Here is a 15,534-nt window from a genome sequence, read left to right as displayed (position 1 = left end):
TACTGAGTCTTCAGTTGATATTATCTAGACTGGTGGCCTAAAACCTGGAGAGAGATTCTCTCTTTGGGAGAGATCCCCTGCTGGACTATATCTGCTATAAAACACCCTGGCCAAGGTCTTAATGTTGCGCTGCTTCTCCCCACCAAAAGTGGACACCAGGATGGCTTATGGGAGATGTAGTCCAGCTGGGGGATCCTAGCCCATAGAGGAGAATGGGGACATGAGGAACAAACTAAACTCATTTGATACACTACTCCCATTTTTGACCAAAGTCTTTAGTCGGAAAACTACATTTCTGATGAAAATTTTAGGGTTTTTTTAATCAGTTCTTCATATTAATCAAAAATTTCTATAGGGAAAATTATTTTTAGACCAGCTCTACCCATTGCCTAAAACAAATTTTATCCTTGAGCTTTTATATTGCGCATCTTGAAAAAAGACTTGATGACGCTAGACCTCCGGTCCAGATCATTATTTTACTTCTCTGCTAGTAAAGTTACATCATATACAGCACCCTTAAGTTTGAAGAACATAACTTTTGTAAACTTAGGCAATTTAGAACATTTTTGAAAACTATTTTCTCGGTTCACTGAGATTTATGCTGTAAAAGTGTGGCTTAGATCTTAAATAAACATATATTTTTTCTTTGTTGCAGCTTTTCCCCTTGGGTTTTGGAATCCTACATGGCTGCTGATGGGAATGCTCTTGTAAGTATATCTACAATTTTGGCTACAGCCATTAGTTGCAGGATGGGTTGAGGGAAGTGCCCTACTTGTGTGTGTAGTTTTGCTCTCCAAAAGGTTGAGGTCACATTCAATCTTTAAATAAGTTCTTGATTATTGATTGGGACAGCCAATGAGATTGTCACAACCTGGTCCAGTCCTGCTCTCTGGAGGAGCGCCAGTCTGTTTTGCTTTGATCCAACAGCTGAGTCCCATGTTCTTTTAAGCCCATTGGGTCTTGGTAGTGACTCTGATCACTGTTCCTGATTCTGGGTCTCTCTGGCACTCTCTCAGGTGCAGATCCCATGTCTGACCCTTCTTGGGCAGTGGTATCCCACAATCTGTTAGCCTAGACCCCAGAATCAGTGTGTCAGCCCTCCCAAACCTCCTGTTGCTTAGACACATTTTTCCCCAGAGATCACCTGGTGTGGGAGCTCTGGTTTTCTACTTACACCCTTCAGGGATACCATGGCAGTAAAGCAAGGAACACAGGCTTAGCAAATATATTTGCTTCTATATTCACTCTCATACTCTCACTTTGCTATATGTGGGCTTGGGAAGGAATTTTCCACAGGTCAGATAGGCAGTGACCTGGGGGATTATTTGCTTTCCTCCGCAGCATCTGCATGCGGGTCATTTGCCAGGATGATCTGGGTATTTCTCACTTAATCATTTCCCTACCATTATGGGTCCTTCGGGCATTGGTGCACATTGGGCTCTCCTATTCTCTACTTGCAGTGCAATAGTCTAGTCTCCTATGGACTAATACTTTGGCCTCATTTCGGTTGTTGGGTTAGTGTGCAGTTGCTGGGTGGTGTTGATGGCCTGTGCTATACAGGAGGTCAGACTAGATGATCTGGTGGTCCTTTTTGGCCTTAATCTCTAACACTCTACCATTAAAACACAAGAGATTTACAGGATGCCTTAAGGCCTGGTCTACATTTAAAATTTAGGTTCGTGCTTAGGGGTGTGAAAAATCCACATCCATTAGTGTCGCAGCTATTCCAAGAGTACCCCCAGTGTAGACTCCTCTGTATTGCTGGAAGAGTGCTTCTGTTGATGTGGCTAACGTTGTTCAGGGAAGTGGTGTTCCTACAGCAACAGAAAAACCCCTTCCATTGGCATAGGCTGAGTCTACACTATGGAGCTATGCTACACTATGGAGCATACTCCTAATCTGTCCTCCAGATGTCAGTTCCTGCTACCAAATGAATGTTCAAAGCCACACCAAAGGCTACCTTCTAGAGGGAGGTTGAAAATACAACGTGATGTTCACAAAACCAAAATGGAATTCGTCAGCTGCCACAGACGTATCCCCCAAACTGTCACACCTCTATAATTCCTGCCTATTGATTGGGTCAGCCAGTGAGGTAAGTGAATGTGCCCTAGTTTGAGCTCTGCAGTTTCATCAAGCTACAGCTAGGGCATGTATGTATTTGCACTCTGCAGGAGGAGCTCTGGATAGTAAGCCATAGGTTTGCGGTCTACATTTAGGTGCAGAGGTTCCAGTAGGCCACAGTCCCATCACTGTCCACCACATTCCTGATGTGTAAAACTACAATGAAAAAAATTGCAGTATTGTCAACTGCAAGCAAAAATCAGGAGTCAGGCTGCACAAAATCAGGAGTGGCTTAAAAATAATGAAATTTTTAAAAATTAAATTCAGTTTATTTGCCTTTCTGTTTTGGGACCATTAGGGGATTCATGTTTTCATCTTTCCTCTTTGAAGGATAATGAAAGCTGAGATTCTCACATAAATTGGATGACTCCAGGAGCTGGGGCTTTAAGAAGCATACCAAATAGTCATATATTGTTCCAGTGAGTGCACCTTATGTAATCCATATAGTCTCTTCTGACATGGCTGCTATACCACTGGTTTGGACCATCGGTTCTATTGGTTATGGTTGGGTGTGTTTTTATAGTGATTTTCAGCTGCTTCTCATTGTCTTGAAAAACTCTTCCTTGTTAAAAGGATTTGTCTCTTGATCTGAAATTAAACTTGCAAACCGGAAAATCTCAAGTGGCTCTCTATTGATTCCTTGTGCTACCCACCTGAGTATCCTGAATTGAAAGATTCCCTATACATGGTGGCCATATCTGGATATCTTGCAGATGGGAAACTTCAATCTGATTTTTGGAGAACCATTTGCTAGTACAACCCAACATCCTGTGTGTTTTGTGACAAGCTGGACCTAAATTTTGCAAGTCTCTGGATTTTTTGTCAAACTGCAGACTGCAAGTGTAGTGGTAGATTAAATTAAAAAAAATGGAGGTTTCAACAATATTAAATATGAACATGAGTTCAGTGAGTACAGCTGTTTTTTCCCCATATTAAATTTATTAGCTTTGGGACCAGGAGGGATATCAGAGCTGAAATTCTGGAGCACAATTCTGTGAGAGTGGGGAGATTCCATGACAAATTCCACTGCTGCAGAGTCCTGGACTACAGGGACCCTTGACTGTGCCCATGACCTGTTAGGAATAAATGGAATATTTTTTTAAAGAAGAAAAAGTGCTCCTGTTCTTATTTTTATATGATTTTATTAACACGTAATAAAGGCTGTTGGGCTTGTGAAAACAGAGCACACTAGTCATAGGTTTCATGTTTGTCATCTAACAGAAAAGTTCATGGCTTTCTGCTACTAGAACCATAGAAACTGGTACCAGAAGTGTATATTAATTCATGGTGACTGCAATCCATGCCCAGATCCTGGGATTGCTGCCTCCAATGTATTTACCAGTGATTCGTCCCGTTCAGTTATAAATGATTCATGCAATGAGGATTCTGTCTCTTCCGTTCAAACCAGTCTATGGTCTAAGCTATTTTGCTTTAGCTCAGTGATAAAGGTCGTGCATTAGCAGGAGAGCTACTTCTTCATCAAATAGTTACAGAGAGCCACATCCTGTCACTGTGTTGCAATTTTACCATCATAACATTTCGTTAATCTGGATTTACACGATGCGATTTACAGCATCATGGAATCATTCCCACTACCTGGATTCTGCATAAGAGGTGTTATTTCGTCTCCCTCTTTCGTCATCCCAGCCTAATTGCTAGGTAGGAGGTACTGGGTCCAAGGAGGTAGTCCTGGCAGCTCTTACTATTTTCCTATGGGCTCAGGCCTGAGTCAGGGACAACTTCCTTTGGAAAGACGACTTCAGGGTCATCCCATATGGGAGTGGGGGAACATTAGTGGCTCCCATGTAACTGGTCTATTTGCTCATTGCTCCATGGGAATAGACCAAGGAAAACATTGTCCTGAGAGAAACATCCAATGGACTACAGCATAAATAAAAAATGATGAGTCTGGGATCATTCACTCTTGGCAAAGCCATCCACAAGTGAGTTAGGTAGGTCATCCCAAATAAGCACCAATAAAAACTTTCTGGTGCACAGTTATGTATGTGTTACCTATGTTACAGAGCAAAATATTGAGAAAATGTTTGAGGTTTAGAAAAACATGATTTTGATATTTGTGTGTGTGTGTGTCCCTGGCCACTCTAAAGCTAAGCGTCTTAGTTACCATGAGTTCACCGGTACGTGGAGCCATGAAAACCTCCCCAAAGAGCATAAAATAGCTTTTCTCTCCCTAAAGATAATATAACTTAAAGGACGAATATCTTGGCAAGTTAAGTGTTCAAAGATACATTATAGTCCTTTGTTACACAGTTCTGCAATTCATCAGATGAATATCACCTCTGCATAGCTGGATTGTGTGTGTAAACAAATATCAAAATACTAAGCTTGTATGCATCATTTTTCAGTGAGAGGTCTGAATGTTTTAAAAAGAGTATCTATTATTTTCCCCATTTTATAGATGGGAAAACTGAGGCAAAGAGCAGTGAGTTGCCTTGTCTGAGGTAAGAGTAGAACCCAGGACTTTTGATTCCTAATTCCCTATTCTCTGGACTCCACTTCATTCAGTTTAGGTTATGTGTACACTGCACAAAATGGTGTGTTCTTAACTTGGGTTAGCTAACCCACATGAACTAACTCAGGTTAAAATAGCAGTGAAAACACAGCAACTCAGCTTTTAATTTGAGTTGGCAGCTCAAATTCAATGTCAGGCTCCCCTATAGGTTTTAACTCAAGCTGATAACCCTTAGTTTCATGTCATAATTTTTCAGTAAGGCAAATGTATTTTCCATATAATAATGTTGGATAAAATATACTATATGTAAAATATGAAAATGAGTGCCTATAATTAAAATACATAAATATATATGGGATAACATAATCAACTAAGCATATATATTATACATTATAATGAGGAAAATCCACCAAATGTGGACCATATTTTTTTAATATTGAGACACTATCCTCCTATCTGTAACGTATTCTGTCAACATCTTACTCATGTAGGGGGCAATGTGTACTAGAAAGACAAAGAGGGGGGAAAAGCAGTGATATTTTTGTTTTTATTATTTGTTTACAGTAATGCCCACAATGTGCTATATCAATGATGATAAAATACCTGCCATGTTTTTTTCACCCTTACATATTAGTAATTATCCCTAATAAAGGCAATAAGGCTTAAAATGTTGCAGGCTTAACTTTTCTTTTTTTTGCTTCAGAGAACATTATACGATTCAGCTAAAAAGCAATCCGAGAGAGGCTCCTGTGGGTGTGAAACAGGAAGCACTAGTGGATTGATTCATATGTATAATAGTGCTACATTTGTTCTTGTTCAACTGCACATACATCAGTTTTAATTAACACATTTTATGCTTCAGCTAGTAGCTTCCCTTTAGCTGCAAGTGGGTTTTTAGATAAACACCCCCCTCTCCAGTTGCCCCAGTCTTTCTTTACAAATGTTGTAACACAATCTGAAATTTCCTTTCTTTCCTTCCTGCATTTCTTGCAGGTTCCCTTGCGTCAGAAGACCAAACAGAAAAGTCAAGGTAACGGATCTTTCCCCTCTTCTTTTCTTTTCTTTAAAAGTGTGTCTTGTTGGGGGGAGGTCGAGGTTTTCGTACCGCTGGTTAGCTGGTGAAGGACTGTTGGTTAAACTCTGCTTATTTTTGCATCAATTCTGAAAAAATGACAGCATGCTGTTCTTTTGGACTAAGCCTTTGTGGTATGTCAATAGACACAGAGCTGGAGATTCTAGAGAGAGACATGCAGCTTTTCATTTAGTTGAAAGCTAGTCCTCTCTAGCTGTGACTTAAATAGATCTATTGTTTTCTAATGCAGCTGTAAGAAGGACAAAACGCATTTTTATCTAGTTTGTTTTATTTTACAATAATTCATGTCTTATTTGTGTGCAATTATCTTTAGAGTAATCAGTACATGTAATTTATTTTCTGAGAACATCTTCTCATTTTATCTTTGTACATTTAGAATGCCTTTTAAATGAATGTGTCTAACAGACATCATAAAACTGACTGACCATCTGACTTTGATGTGCATTTTAAGAGACACTTGGATGACTGTTAATATAGCAAATGTAGATGGTCTGATATATTTAATTTATTTAGCTTTGTAGATTTAAACAAGCAGAACCATTTATTTTAATGGCACAGAGATTGTTGTTATGAGTCGACGGAGGATATCGTGTAAGGACCTGGGACGAGCTGATTACCAGGGGTGGCTCTACAAGAAAAAGGAAAAAGGACCTTTCATTGGTAACAAATGGAAAAAGTTCTGGTTTGTGCTGAAGGGGTCATCATTATACTGGTACAGCAGCCAATTGGTGAGTACAATAAACTCCTAACTGTGTGTGAGTGACTAAGCAGGGACTACTGGCACTGGGAAGGAAAGAGTTGGGGAAGATCTGAAGTATAATCTGGAGATATATAAATGATCAGGCTTATTTAGTTTTTGCTCAGCCCTGAGATTTCTTGCAAAATGAGCAAATACTAGAAACTTTCTACATTTTTTGCTTCTGCAAGCACTTGTGAAATGGATTTGTCAGACAGTCTGTTCCTTTAAGCCTGCGTGTTCTTCACAGGCTCCACTGTCATTTAAATGCTGGAAGGAACTTGCAAATTGAAGAAGCTTACAGGCACTTACCGTCAAGGAAGGGGCAGCACTCTCCTCATGTTCTCAATGGAACTAATTGCATAATTTTAATAAGGGGACTTGCTTATTTCTCCCACCTCCAGTTTGAACCTTGCTTGACCTGTCTTTTACTCTCCTTTTGATATTTTTGTTGCCTGATAGTAAAGCTGGCGTCAGAATTACAGCTTGGCCAGCTCATTGTGGTGTTATCTCTTGTCTTGTTGTCATCACATTCACTGCTCTGTTTCACTCATGTGTCCCATGGATCTGGCACAAAAGCTCCTACTGTGTTTTTTCTGTGGACACCTGCACTGAATTGGGAGGGGTCAGGGGATTAGGCGACTAGGACAGCACAGTGGAGTTTAAATTGCTGAATAGTGAATGATTAACTTTTAAAAATGCAAATAGCTGTCCTGCTGAAAAAGGGATGTCTTGGGCCCAACAAGGGGTAAGATGTCACTGAAAGCTTTGTTTACAATTACAACAGTGAACAGTTCAGTGTGGTCTGGGACTTCTTGTCACATCTTCACTGGCTTAGTTACATTGTAGCAATTACCGCTAAAATTTTTAAAAACCTTTTGTCAAAGAAAGCTGCTAAAACATTTAAACGTAAAATATGAAGAAAGGTTTTCATTTTAACATCCCTTTAGCTGGAGAGAGTTCTTTTATAGAGAGAAACCCCTTTCCGGGGCTCTTTTTAGATGCTATTAACTGTTCTTTTAGAGGAAAAGAGAAGACCATTGAGGTGGTTTGCAGCAGTTCTTGTTGCCGCCGTTGTTGTTGAGTCCAATCCTTCCTTCTTTAAGATAAAAAGAAGACAGACACACGAGGAGAGAAGAATAACAAGGCTAGAAAATGCAGCTCCTGACTCTGCTGTTGAATCTGACTTTCAGCCTTGGTACTGGAGAGGCACGGGCATAGCACAGGTTTATCAGCCACTCTGAGACATGTCAGACTTGGCCTGCTAAACAGAATTTTTTTGGACCAAAAGTAAAAGGAAAGAGAGAGATCGGAAAGAGGAAAACTAAGAGTGGGAAGGAAATTGACATGAGGGTGTGAAATGCAAATCTTACATCCCAGGTGGAGGTGGCGCTATCATCAGTTTCCTCTCCCTGGCTTGCTCTGTTCAGGTCTCTCTCTTAGGATCAGGATGATGAAGGCCCAATGGTAGATTCTGGGGTCCGAGGAGATGATGGAGATGGAAGCCATGCTGATAAAGTTGTCTCCTTACAGTCCATGTCCCACACCCCTGACTGTCACTGAGTGACCCCCAGATGGACCATGTCCAAAAAGGGGTGGCTACTTTATTTAGTTAACCATTCAAAAAACATTTCAGTGATTTTAACCCTAAACATTTCCTCCCATTTTGAGACTCTTTCAGTTCAATGTCCTATCAGTCTGCAACTTTATGCCTGGAAGACCCCTCATCACCGTTGTTTTAATGTAAGCAGTCCAGTTTGTACTGGCTCATTTGTCTCCACCTTTTCTTGATTTTATAAACAATTTTATGTAACAGGCTGAGCTGGTCTATTGTTACCTTGGACAACTTAAAGAACAGGCCTCCCCCCAGCGTAGCTCTAGACAGTGCTCAGCAGCATCACACCAACGAAAAGGTGTCAAAGGAAGAGGAAACCTTTCTCGCTTACCCTTTATTAGATCGAAGCCATCCCAGGTGCAGTTTGATTAATTTCAGGGGAATTCTCCTGGGGCTGTATTTTGCCCATTATATTTTATAGCTTAGCAAATATTTTCACCTCTTCACTGATGTTTAGAAATGCTCGTTAATGCCTTGGCCACTTAATCACTCCTGCTCCTAAATGCAAGTGCCTGAAGCAGAATAAAGATGCAGTGTTTGTGGACCAGCATATAATAAGATTCTGCTGGTTTCTTATTGACTTGCTGAAAGATATTATGGACCCAATTCACCTGCATGACACCAATTTTTATACTGGTGCAATTATATTACCGTTAGTAGAGTTAATCCTGACTTACACCAGCACAACTGACCTAAGAATTGGGCCCTATATGTTTTAAAAAACATTAGAATATTCTGTAGTTTCAACAATGTGGGGATCAGCTGCTGTATGTCAGGCTGGGAGGAGGCAGCAGAGTAACTTTCCACTTTAGCATCTAAACACTCAACTCAGATTACTGTAGAAAAGGGCCTTTAAACATAGATCCTTCGACACTGACACACTGGTGAAGAGTGGTGAGGGCGGAATCAAGCTGAGGTCAAATGAATGAATGAAGTGAGTGACCTAGGCTGTCTGTGGTTCTGTATGACCCCTTTCTTTATTTTAAGAAGCAAGAGGTTTTTTCACTTTCTGTAGATGCTACAGTCAACCAGATAGTGACAACGGTAGCATAGCAACAGCAGTGTGCTGTTGATGGCCTTTTTCTAGTAAGGCTGGAGAAATATCAGAATTTGTGTGGAATCTCTAACTGAATCCACATTTCTGTTTTCTCAGGTTAGGGTGAGGTATTCTCCACAGTCCCCAGTGCATTGCATGCTCTTGATTAAATCTGTCCTAAGGCCTCAGAAGCTCTGGAACTTTGTTGATCTGGCTATTGTGCTCAAATATTGGGTCTTCCACGGAAGAGGGAATGGGGAACGAATGCATTCACGTCTCACCAGCAGTGTATCAGAAGACAGCAGCTGGGAAATCTCAACAGGAACAGTGGCAGATTTGTGACCTTAATAAAAAAGGATGAGGAGAGACAGTTAAGGTAGTCAGGAAGTACCTTGGGAGAAGGAAATGGAGAAGGATCTGATTGGGTGAAAGGTGTGAATGAGAACTGATTTGGGAGTACGTGGGGCAATCTTAATAAGTTAGTCTGATAAGCTCCAAAATGTCTGAATGCGTATCCAGACTGAACTCCAGACATCTTTGAGAGTCACTGTCTGCTAGTCTCTAGTTCCCTCTTTTTGTTGCTGTTCTGTACGGATGGATGCTTCTAAACGGAACATTTAGAAAGGACATCATCAGGTTCTGCCTCCCCCAAGCAGTTTTAGTTCTAGTCTGGAGCATTCATACTGAAACCTTGTGAGTGGGGCATTACTTCTGCATGGAAGGGAAAAAATGAACACAAATAATTCTGGTGCTAGACTCCTGTTTCATCTCACATCTGTCTCACATGTGCACCTGTGATTCATTGGAAAGTGGGAGACTAATCAACTGTTTGTTGTGTATCTGTAGGATTACTTGTGTGACTTTCAGTGGATGGACAAAAATTCCAAGTTTCCTTCTATAGCTATACACATTGTTCAAAGTCTTGATCTCTAACACCGTTTCATGAGGAATCAGCTTAGAAAAATCATCTGATGAATACAATAAAAGGGGGTTCAGGTGATGATAGACTCAACATTTATCCTTAAGTTTTGCTCTAACTAATTGTGTTTAAACTGTGCTCATCAGACCCTTTGGCACTGACGAAAAGTCATTGCCTTCTGCTGACTGTTCGTTGGACTATGAGGTCAGTTAATTTTCATTCTGGTTCCTCACAGGCCTGGATAAACATTACAAAAATTATCCACAACTGGCAATCTTAGGATTTATCGGAGAAGCAGAGCATTGAGTAGACATGGAGGTTGAACTTCTCACTCATGCCTACAAATGGTCCCCCCAGCCACAACTGAAGCATGCTGATGAGGCCACAGAAACCAGTTTGTGCTGTCAGTGCTCTGCTGTTCTGTGGATGAAGTGACAACTCAATCTCCAGCGCTATCAATTTCTCACCTTTCCCCCTATTGCTTATGTTCTCTTAACTTTTAAGAGAACAGAAGCATGGTGCCTGGGATAGCCCTCACTGGAAATGCCAAGGTCAGGGCATATTGCAAAAGGGAGAGCAGATACTCCCAAGACTGGTGGATAACACTGAAGTTAAACTCCCCAACCAGTGACAAACTGTGCTTCTGATTCCCCACACCAATTATCAAGAAGAAGAAGAAAAAAAATCACACAGCCCTCTTTATTGCATTCCAGTTCTCTGGCTCCCAGCCAGCACCCTAAGTCCAGTACAGTGAGAAGTTATTTTAAAAAAACTCTGCTCACATATACAAAATGTTCTTCTGACCCCAAAGGGTCAGCCACATTACCAGGTCAATATAGGTTTGGATCTTACCCAAAATACCATGCTGCCAGCCAATCCGTTAGTGTCTAAAACTAAAGGCTTATTATAAAGAAAAAACAAGAAGAGAGATGTTACATGGTAAAACAATCACATACGTACAAAGACTTCAAAATCAATATATCAAGTTCTTAGCAGTAATTGGTGTGTTTGCTGGCTTGAAAGTCCCTCTGGAACACATCCACAGCTTGGATAGATCATTCAGTCCTTTGTTCAGAGTGTCAGTTTGTAGCAAAGTCCTTCCAGAGGTAAGAAGCAGGATTGAAGACAAGAAGCAGGACTGAAGACAAAATGGAGAAGATGCAGCTGCCTCTTATAGTCTTTTGCCATGTGGCCTGTGCTTCCTTTGTCCCAAACGCAAGCTGCCCAGCACATGGCTTGGAAACCTTAGAGTTCTGTCCATAGGCATGTCCCTGCATGCCTTGCTGAGTCACAAGGTGTATCTGCCTTCTCTCAATGAGTCAGTTGTATAGCTGATGATCCTTAATGAGCCATCAAGCAGGCTAGGCACTGCTGAAACTCTCTGGGGGTGTCACCCAGAAACATAGCACAAGTTTTGAAATACAGACATACATATGTATCTATAACCCATAATACGAAGGTGGTACAAACATATAAACAAGATCATCATATCTGGCAAATTATAACATTTTTTTCAGATACCTTACAGGGCATATCTGGCACAACTCATTGCAATTTGACAATATTGATATTCATAATATCCTCAAGTGTCCCCCAGATTCCATACAGCATCACATAAATAACACGTAAAAAGTAAAGATAAGAATCCAAAACCATAGCCAAGGGTATTCAACCTATTAAAGTAAATGGTAAAGTGGCTTAGTATCTTTCACTGGGATCCTGTGTTTTGTGTCTATCACAAATATAGTTGGTTGAAATCTTTTGAATGAAAAGGTTTTTTTTGGTCAAAAATTGATCCGTTTTTTAAAAAAGTTTTCAAAAAAGTTGGCATTAATGAACCAGTTTGTGTTTTGCAACAAATCTGGTGACATTTTTAATCAAAATACTTCTCAAGATTTTTATAGATATTTTTTGTTTGCCTAAAATGGAAATGATTTATATTTTATAAATTGCTTTAATATCGCAAAACATTAAAACTAAAAAACAAATGGGTTTATTTCAAACCCATTGAAATGGATATTATACATTTAAATTGGTATTCTATTACTGTTTAACAGTGCGATTAATTGCAACAATTTTTATAATCTCGCAATTAATTATGATTTTTAAAATCATTTGACAGCTTAAAAATTTTGAAATTTTTCACAAACCAGCTATAGTCACTGACTTTTCAGCAAGAGAGCTGCTTCTAATACTAGGCTCTAACATACCAATGATATATATATATATATTTTTTAAATGTACATCCCAATTTATGCATGATGATATACTGTATCTTGATTTGTGAACTTTCAAACGATTGGGCAGTTTCCCTTTCTATGTAGGGTAACCCATCTCAAAATCACAATGTATCAGTTTGTTCTTTCTTTTTGAACATCCTGCTGTAAAGGTAGATCAGGGTTCTTTTAATTTGAATCCTTCATGGCCATCTTGAGATATTACAACAGGATCATAGAGAAGCTTGACCATATCCTTATGAAATTAATAATGGTACATTTAAAATCATGTTAGAAAATAATTCTTGAGACAAAAGATAATGGCTTATGACTTTCACAGAATTTTCAGCTTTTAAAATGCCATTCCACTCCAAAAAGTGACTGTCAAAATGGCACATTATTCTGCTCCCTGTGCTTATTTAGAATCCATCCCATTTGCTGATTTCTGTGACAATAAAATTTGACTGGTTTTTACACATGCTAATATTGGGGAGCAAACACAGCTATCACAACTTTGTTCCCAGTTATACCTGCTGCATGTCTTGGGATTTCAGGAAAGATACCAGGTCTAGTTTATAGAGCTGTCAGTTTAAAACAGAAACAAAACAAAGCAATAAGAATAATAATTAATAAAAAAAACGCACAACCCAAAACAACAAAGGCATGTCCAACTTGCAAATGAATCAAATGTGTTGTGGAAATTATGAAGTCACAATGAACATGGAACCCTAAAATGCACTTACACTTTGATCCTGCAAAGTGCTGAGCACCATTGTTCCGCTCCAGCAAAGTATTTTAGCACCTACTTAACGTTAAGAACGTGAATAGTCATGTGGCTTCAGCTGGACTGAATCCCATGCTTAGTTGAAGCACCTTTTTTTAAGTGCACTGTTGTACTGAGGCTATAAGTATCCATCTTCCTAAATGACTGAGGGGAAAGATTCCCATTTAAAACTGAGTGGCCCACAGTGGAACAAGAAGGTCAGCTGTAATCTGAAAAATCCCCAAATGAGACTTACAGCTATATCCTACACTTGTTTATAAAGGTACACTCTCTGTAGATGAATGGAAAGGGCTAGGATTCCCTGGATTTATAAATTCATAGATTTTTAAGGTTGGGGGGTGAGGGTGGTCCATTAGATCATCTTGTCTGAACTCTTGTATACCACAGGCCATAGAATTTCACCTAGTTCTCCCCATGTTGAACCCAGTAACTTGTGTGACTGAAGCATAACAAGTGTTTGGCTATCCATCTGGATTTGAAGATATCAATAGAAAAAGTGTCACTTCCCTTGGGAGCTGGTTACAATGGTTATCACCCTTACTGTTAAAAAAAATTAGTGCCTTATTTCTAATTTGTATTTAGCTGGCTTCAACTTCCAGTCACTGGTTTTTGTTATACCTTTCTCTGCTAGATTAAGGAGTCTAATACCTGGTATTTCATCCCCATGAAGGTACTTATACACTGTAATCAAATCATCTCTAAAACTTCTTTTTAATAAGCTAAACAGATCGAGCTTTTTAAATCTCTCACTGTCAGGCATTTTGTCCAAACTTCGATCCATTTTTTAGCTATTCTCTGAACCTGCTCCAATTTTTGAACAACCTTTTAAAATGGTAAAAAGTGTATTAAGAACACTCTGAATGCCTTAAATTTGCATCCGTTTTCAGTAATGGCAAAATTTACCAACAAGTAGTATCTTGTTGATCCCTCAAGGAAGATATAAAAACATATAGTATGGTAGTGTGCATTCTTCTTCTTCTTCTTCTTTCTTCTATAAATGGAGATACATATTATGTGCTGCCAAAGAGCCTCCTGGTGTTGCAAAGTTTATTCATTCTTGCTTTAAATTTCGGTTAGTTGGTGTGTGGCTAGGGCTGGGGGTGAGGGATGTTCCTTTTTAGAAAGATCATCTTAATCTCGATTTCTAAAATTGTATAGCTAGATTGGTGGTGGATGGAGTGGAGAACCCAGCATTGTGGATGTACCTTTCCAGTCCAATGGTGCATTTAATAACCTCTGTTTCAATGCTATGCTAGGCACCACATGGAGCACTCAACTGTGTTGGCATTTGGTTTTGTAGGCTTATACTGGGAAGAGAAATGTAGACGTAGTCTGTTTACTGTACTTAGCTCAGGAGGTAACCAAGATTTCGGTACTCTAACCCTGTGTAACCCTTCTGCCCATCAGAGTTGGCAGCAACAAGGGCCGGGTTCAATATCTAGGGGATCCATTCCAATAACACAATGCAAATCGGCTCGAGCCCCCACCCAGTGACCTGGGACAAATATATACCACCCCCGCTGGGCGCCTCCAAGAGGCAATACTTCCCCTCTCGCAAGCACATAGTCTGAGTGTAGCAAAAGCCTTTTAATAACAGAGAGAAACAATGTGGCATTACGTTGGGGAAACACCACCAACAGAATTCATAACAGAACCCATGAGCAAAAAACCCACCCCAAGCAAACTGGGGCATGCCCCTTTCCCTTTGGTTCTTGAGTCCAGCAACCCCAAATCACCCAAAGTCCCAAAAGTCCAATGACCCAAAAGTCTCTGTCCCTGGTCAGGGCAGCCCCAGAGTTCGAAAGTTTATCTGCGGAGCTTTACCTCCCAACCTGGGTGGAGATGGGACGGGGGTAAGAGGCACCTTACATGATCTGAAGCTGACCGCCCCACAGCTCCATAGGCCTTCGCTTCGCTCCGCTCTGCCAGCTGCCCCACGAACTCCTTCACTCAGCTCCGCGGCCCACAAGCAGCTCCCGCCGTCCCACGAACTGCTCCACCAGCCGGTCCACAAACTGCTCCGTGTCCCACCAGCAGCTCCCTCTGTCCTACGGACTGCTCCACCAGCCTGTCCACAAGGCACTCCAGCCAGCCCGCAAACTGCTCCACAATATATCTTCAGGCTCCCCCACTACTTAACACAACGCTCAGTGATTTCAGCTCTTAGTCAGTTCAGCTCTTTGGTGAATTCAGCTTGTAGTAGGGGAGCCTCAGTGCTGGTGCACTATTAGCCCAAAGTGAGCTCAGCAGCCTGTAACTAGACTCCTAATGGAATCAAAAGTAGCTCTGATATTCTACAGTGGAGAGAGGAGGAAGTGCAATTAGCATGTAAGGCCCTCACCAAGGGGCCCATGCCACCAAGTATTAATACTTGTCCCCAGCCTCTCTCAATTCACAGAGTTTTAAAACCCATGACCCTTGCCTAGCGAGTGCTACTTAGTTGATGGTGAGTCCCTCCATCATAACAAAAGGCCAAGTACAGTTCCAAGCACAGTTCCCATAATCAGGGTAATAACAAATTATTCTTCCTGCCCCAATAAC

At 40.6% G+C, this 15,534-nt stretch overlaps 1 protein-coding gene across 1 annotated transcript in view; it reads left to right on the top strand.

Moving 5' to 3' along the window:
• Positions 1-15,534, top strand: part of IPCEF1 (interaction protein for cytohesin exchange factors 1) — a 122,522-nt gene that overhangs the window by 62,811 nt on the left and 44,177 nt on the right. Inside the window, exons 2-4 of the mRNA XM_075126828.1 lie at positions 656-707; positions 5,588-5,624; positions 6,246-6,415. Of these exons, the coding sequence (XP_074982929.1) occupies positions 684-707; positions 5,588-5,624; positions 6,246-6,415 (231 nt within the window). The 5' untranslated portion in view covers positions 656-683. The remainder of the gene's footprint in view (positions 1-655; positions 708-5,587; positions 5,625-6,245; positions 6,416-15,534) is intronic.

The sequence above is a fragment of the Caretta caretta genome, chromosome 3, assembly GCF_965140235.1.
Source record: "Caretta caretta isolate rCarCar2 chromosome 3, rCarCar1.hap1, whole genome shotgun sequence".
Taxonomy (NCBI): domain Eukaryota; kingdom Metazoa; phylum Chordata; order Testudines; family Cheloniidae; genus Caretta; species Caretta caretta.
This window is presented reverse-complemented; position numbering and strand designations above follow the sequence as displayed.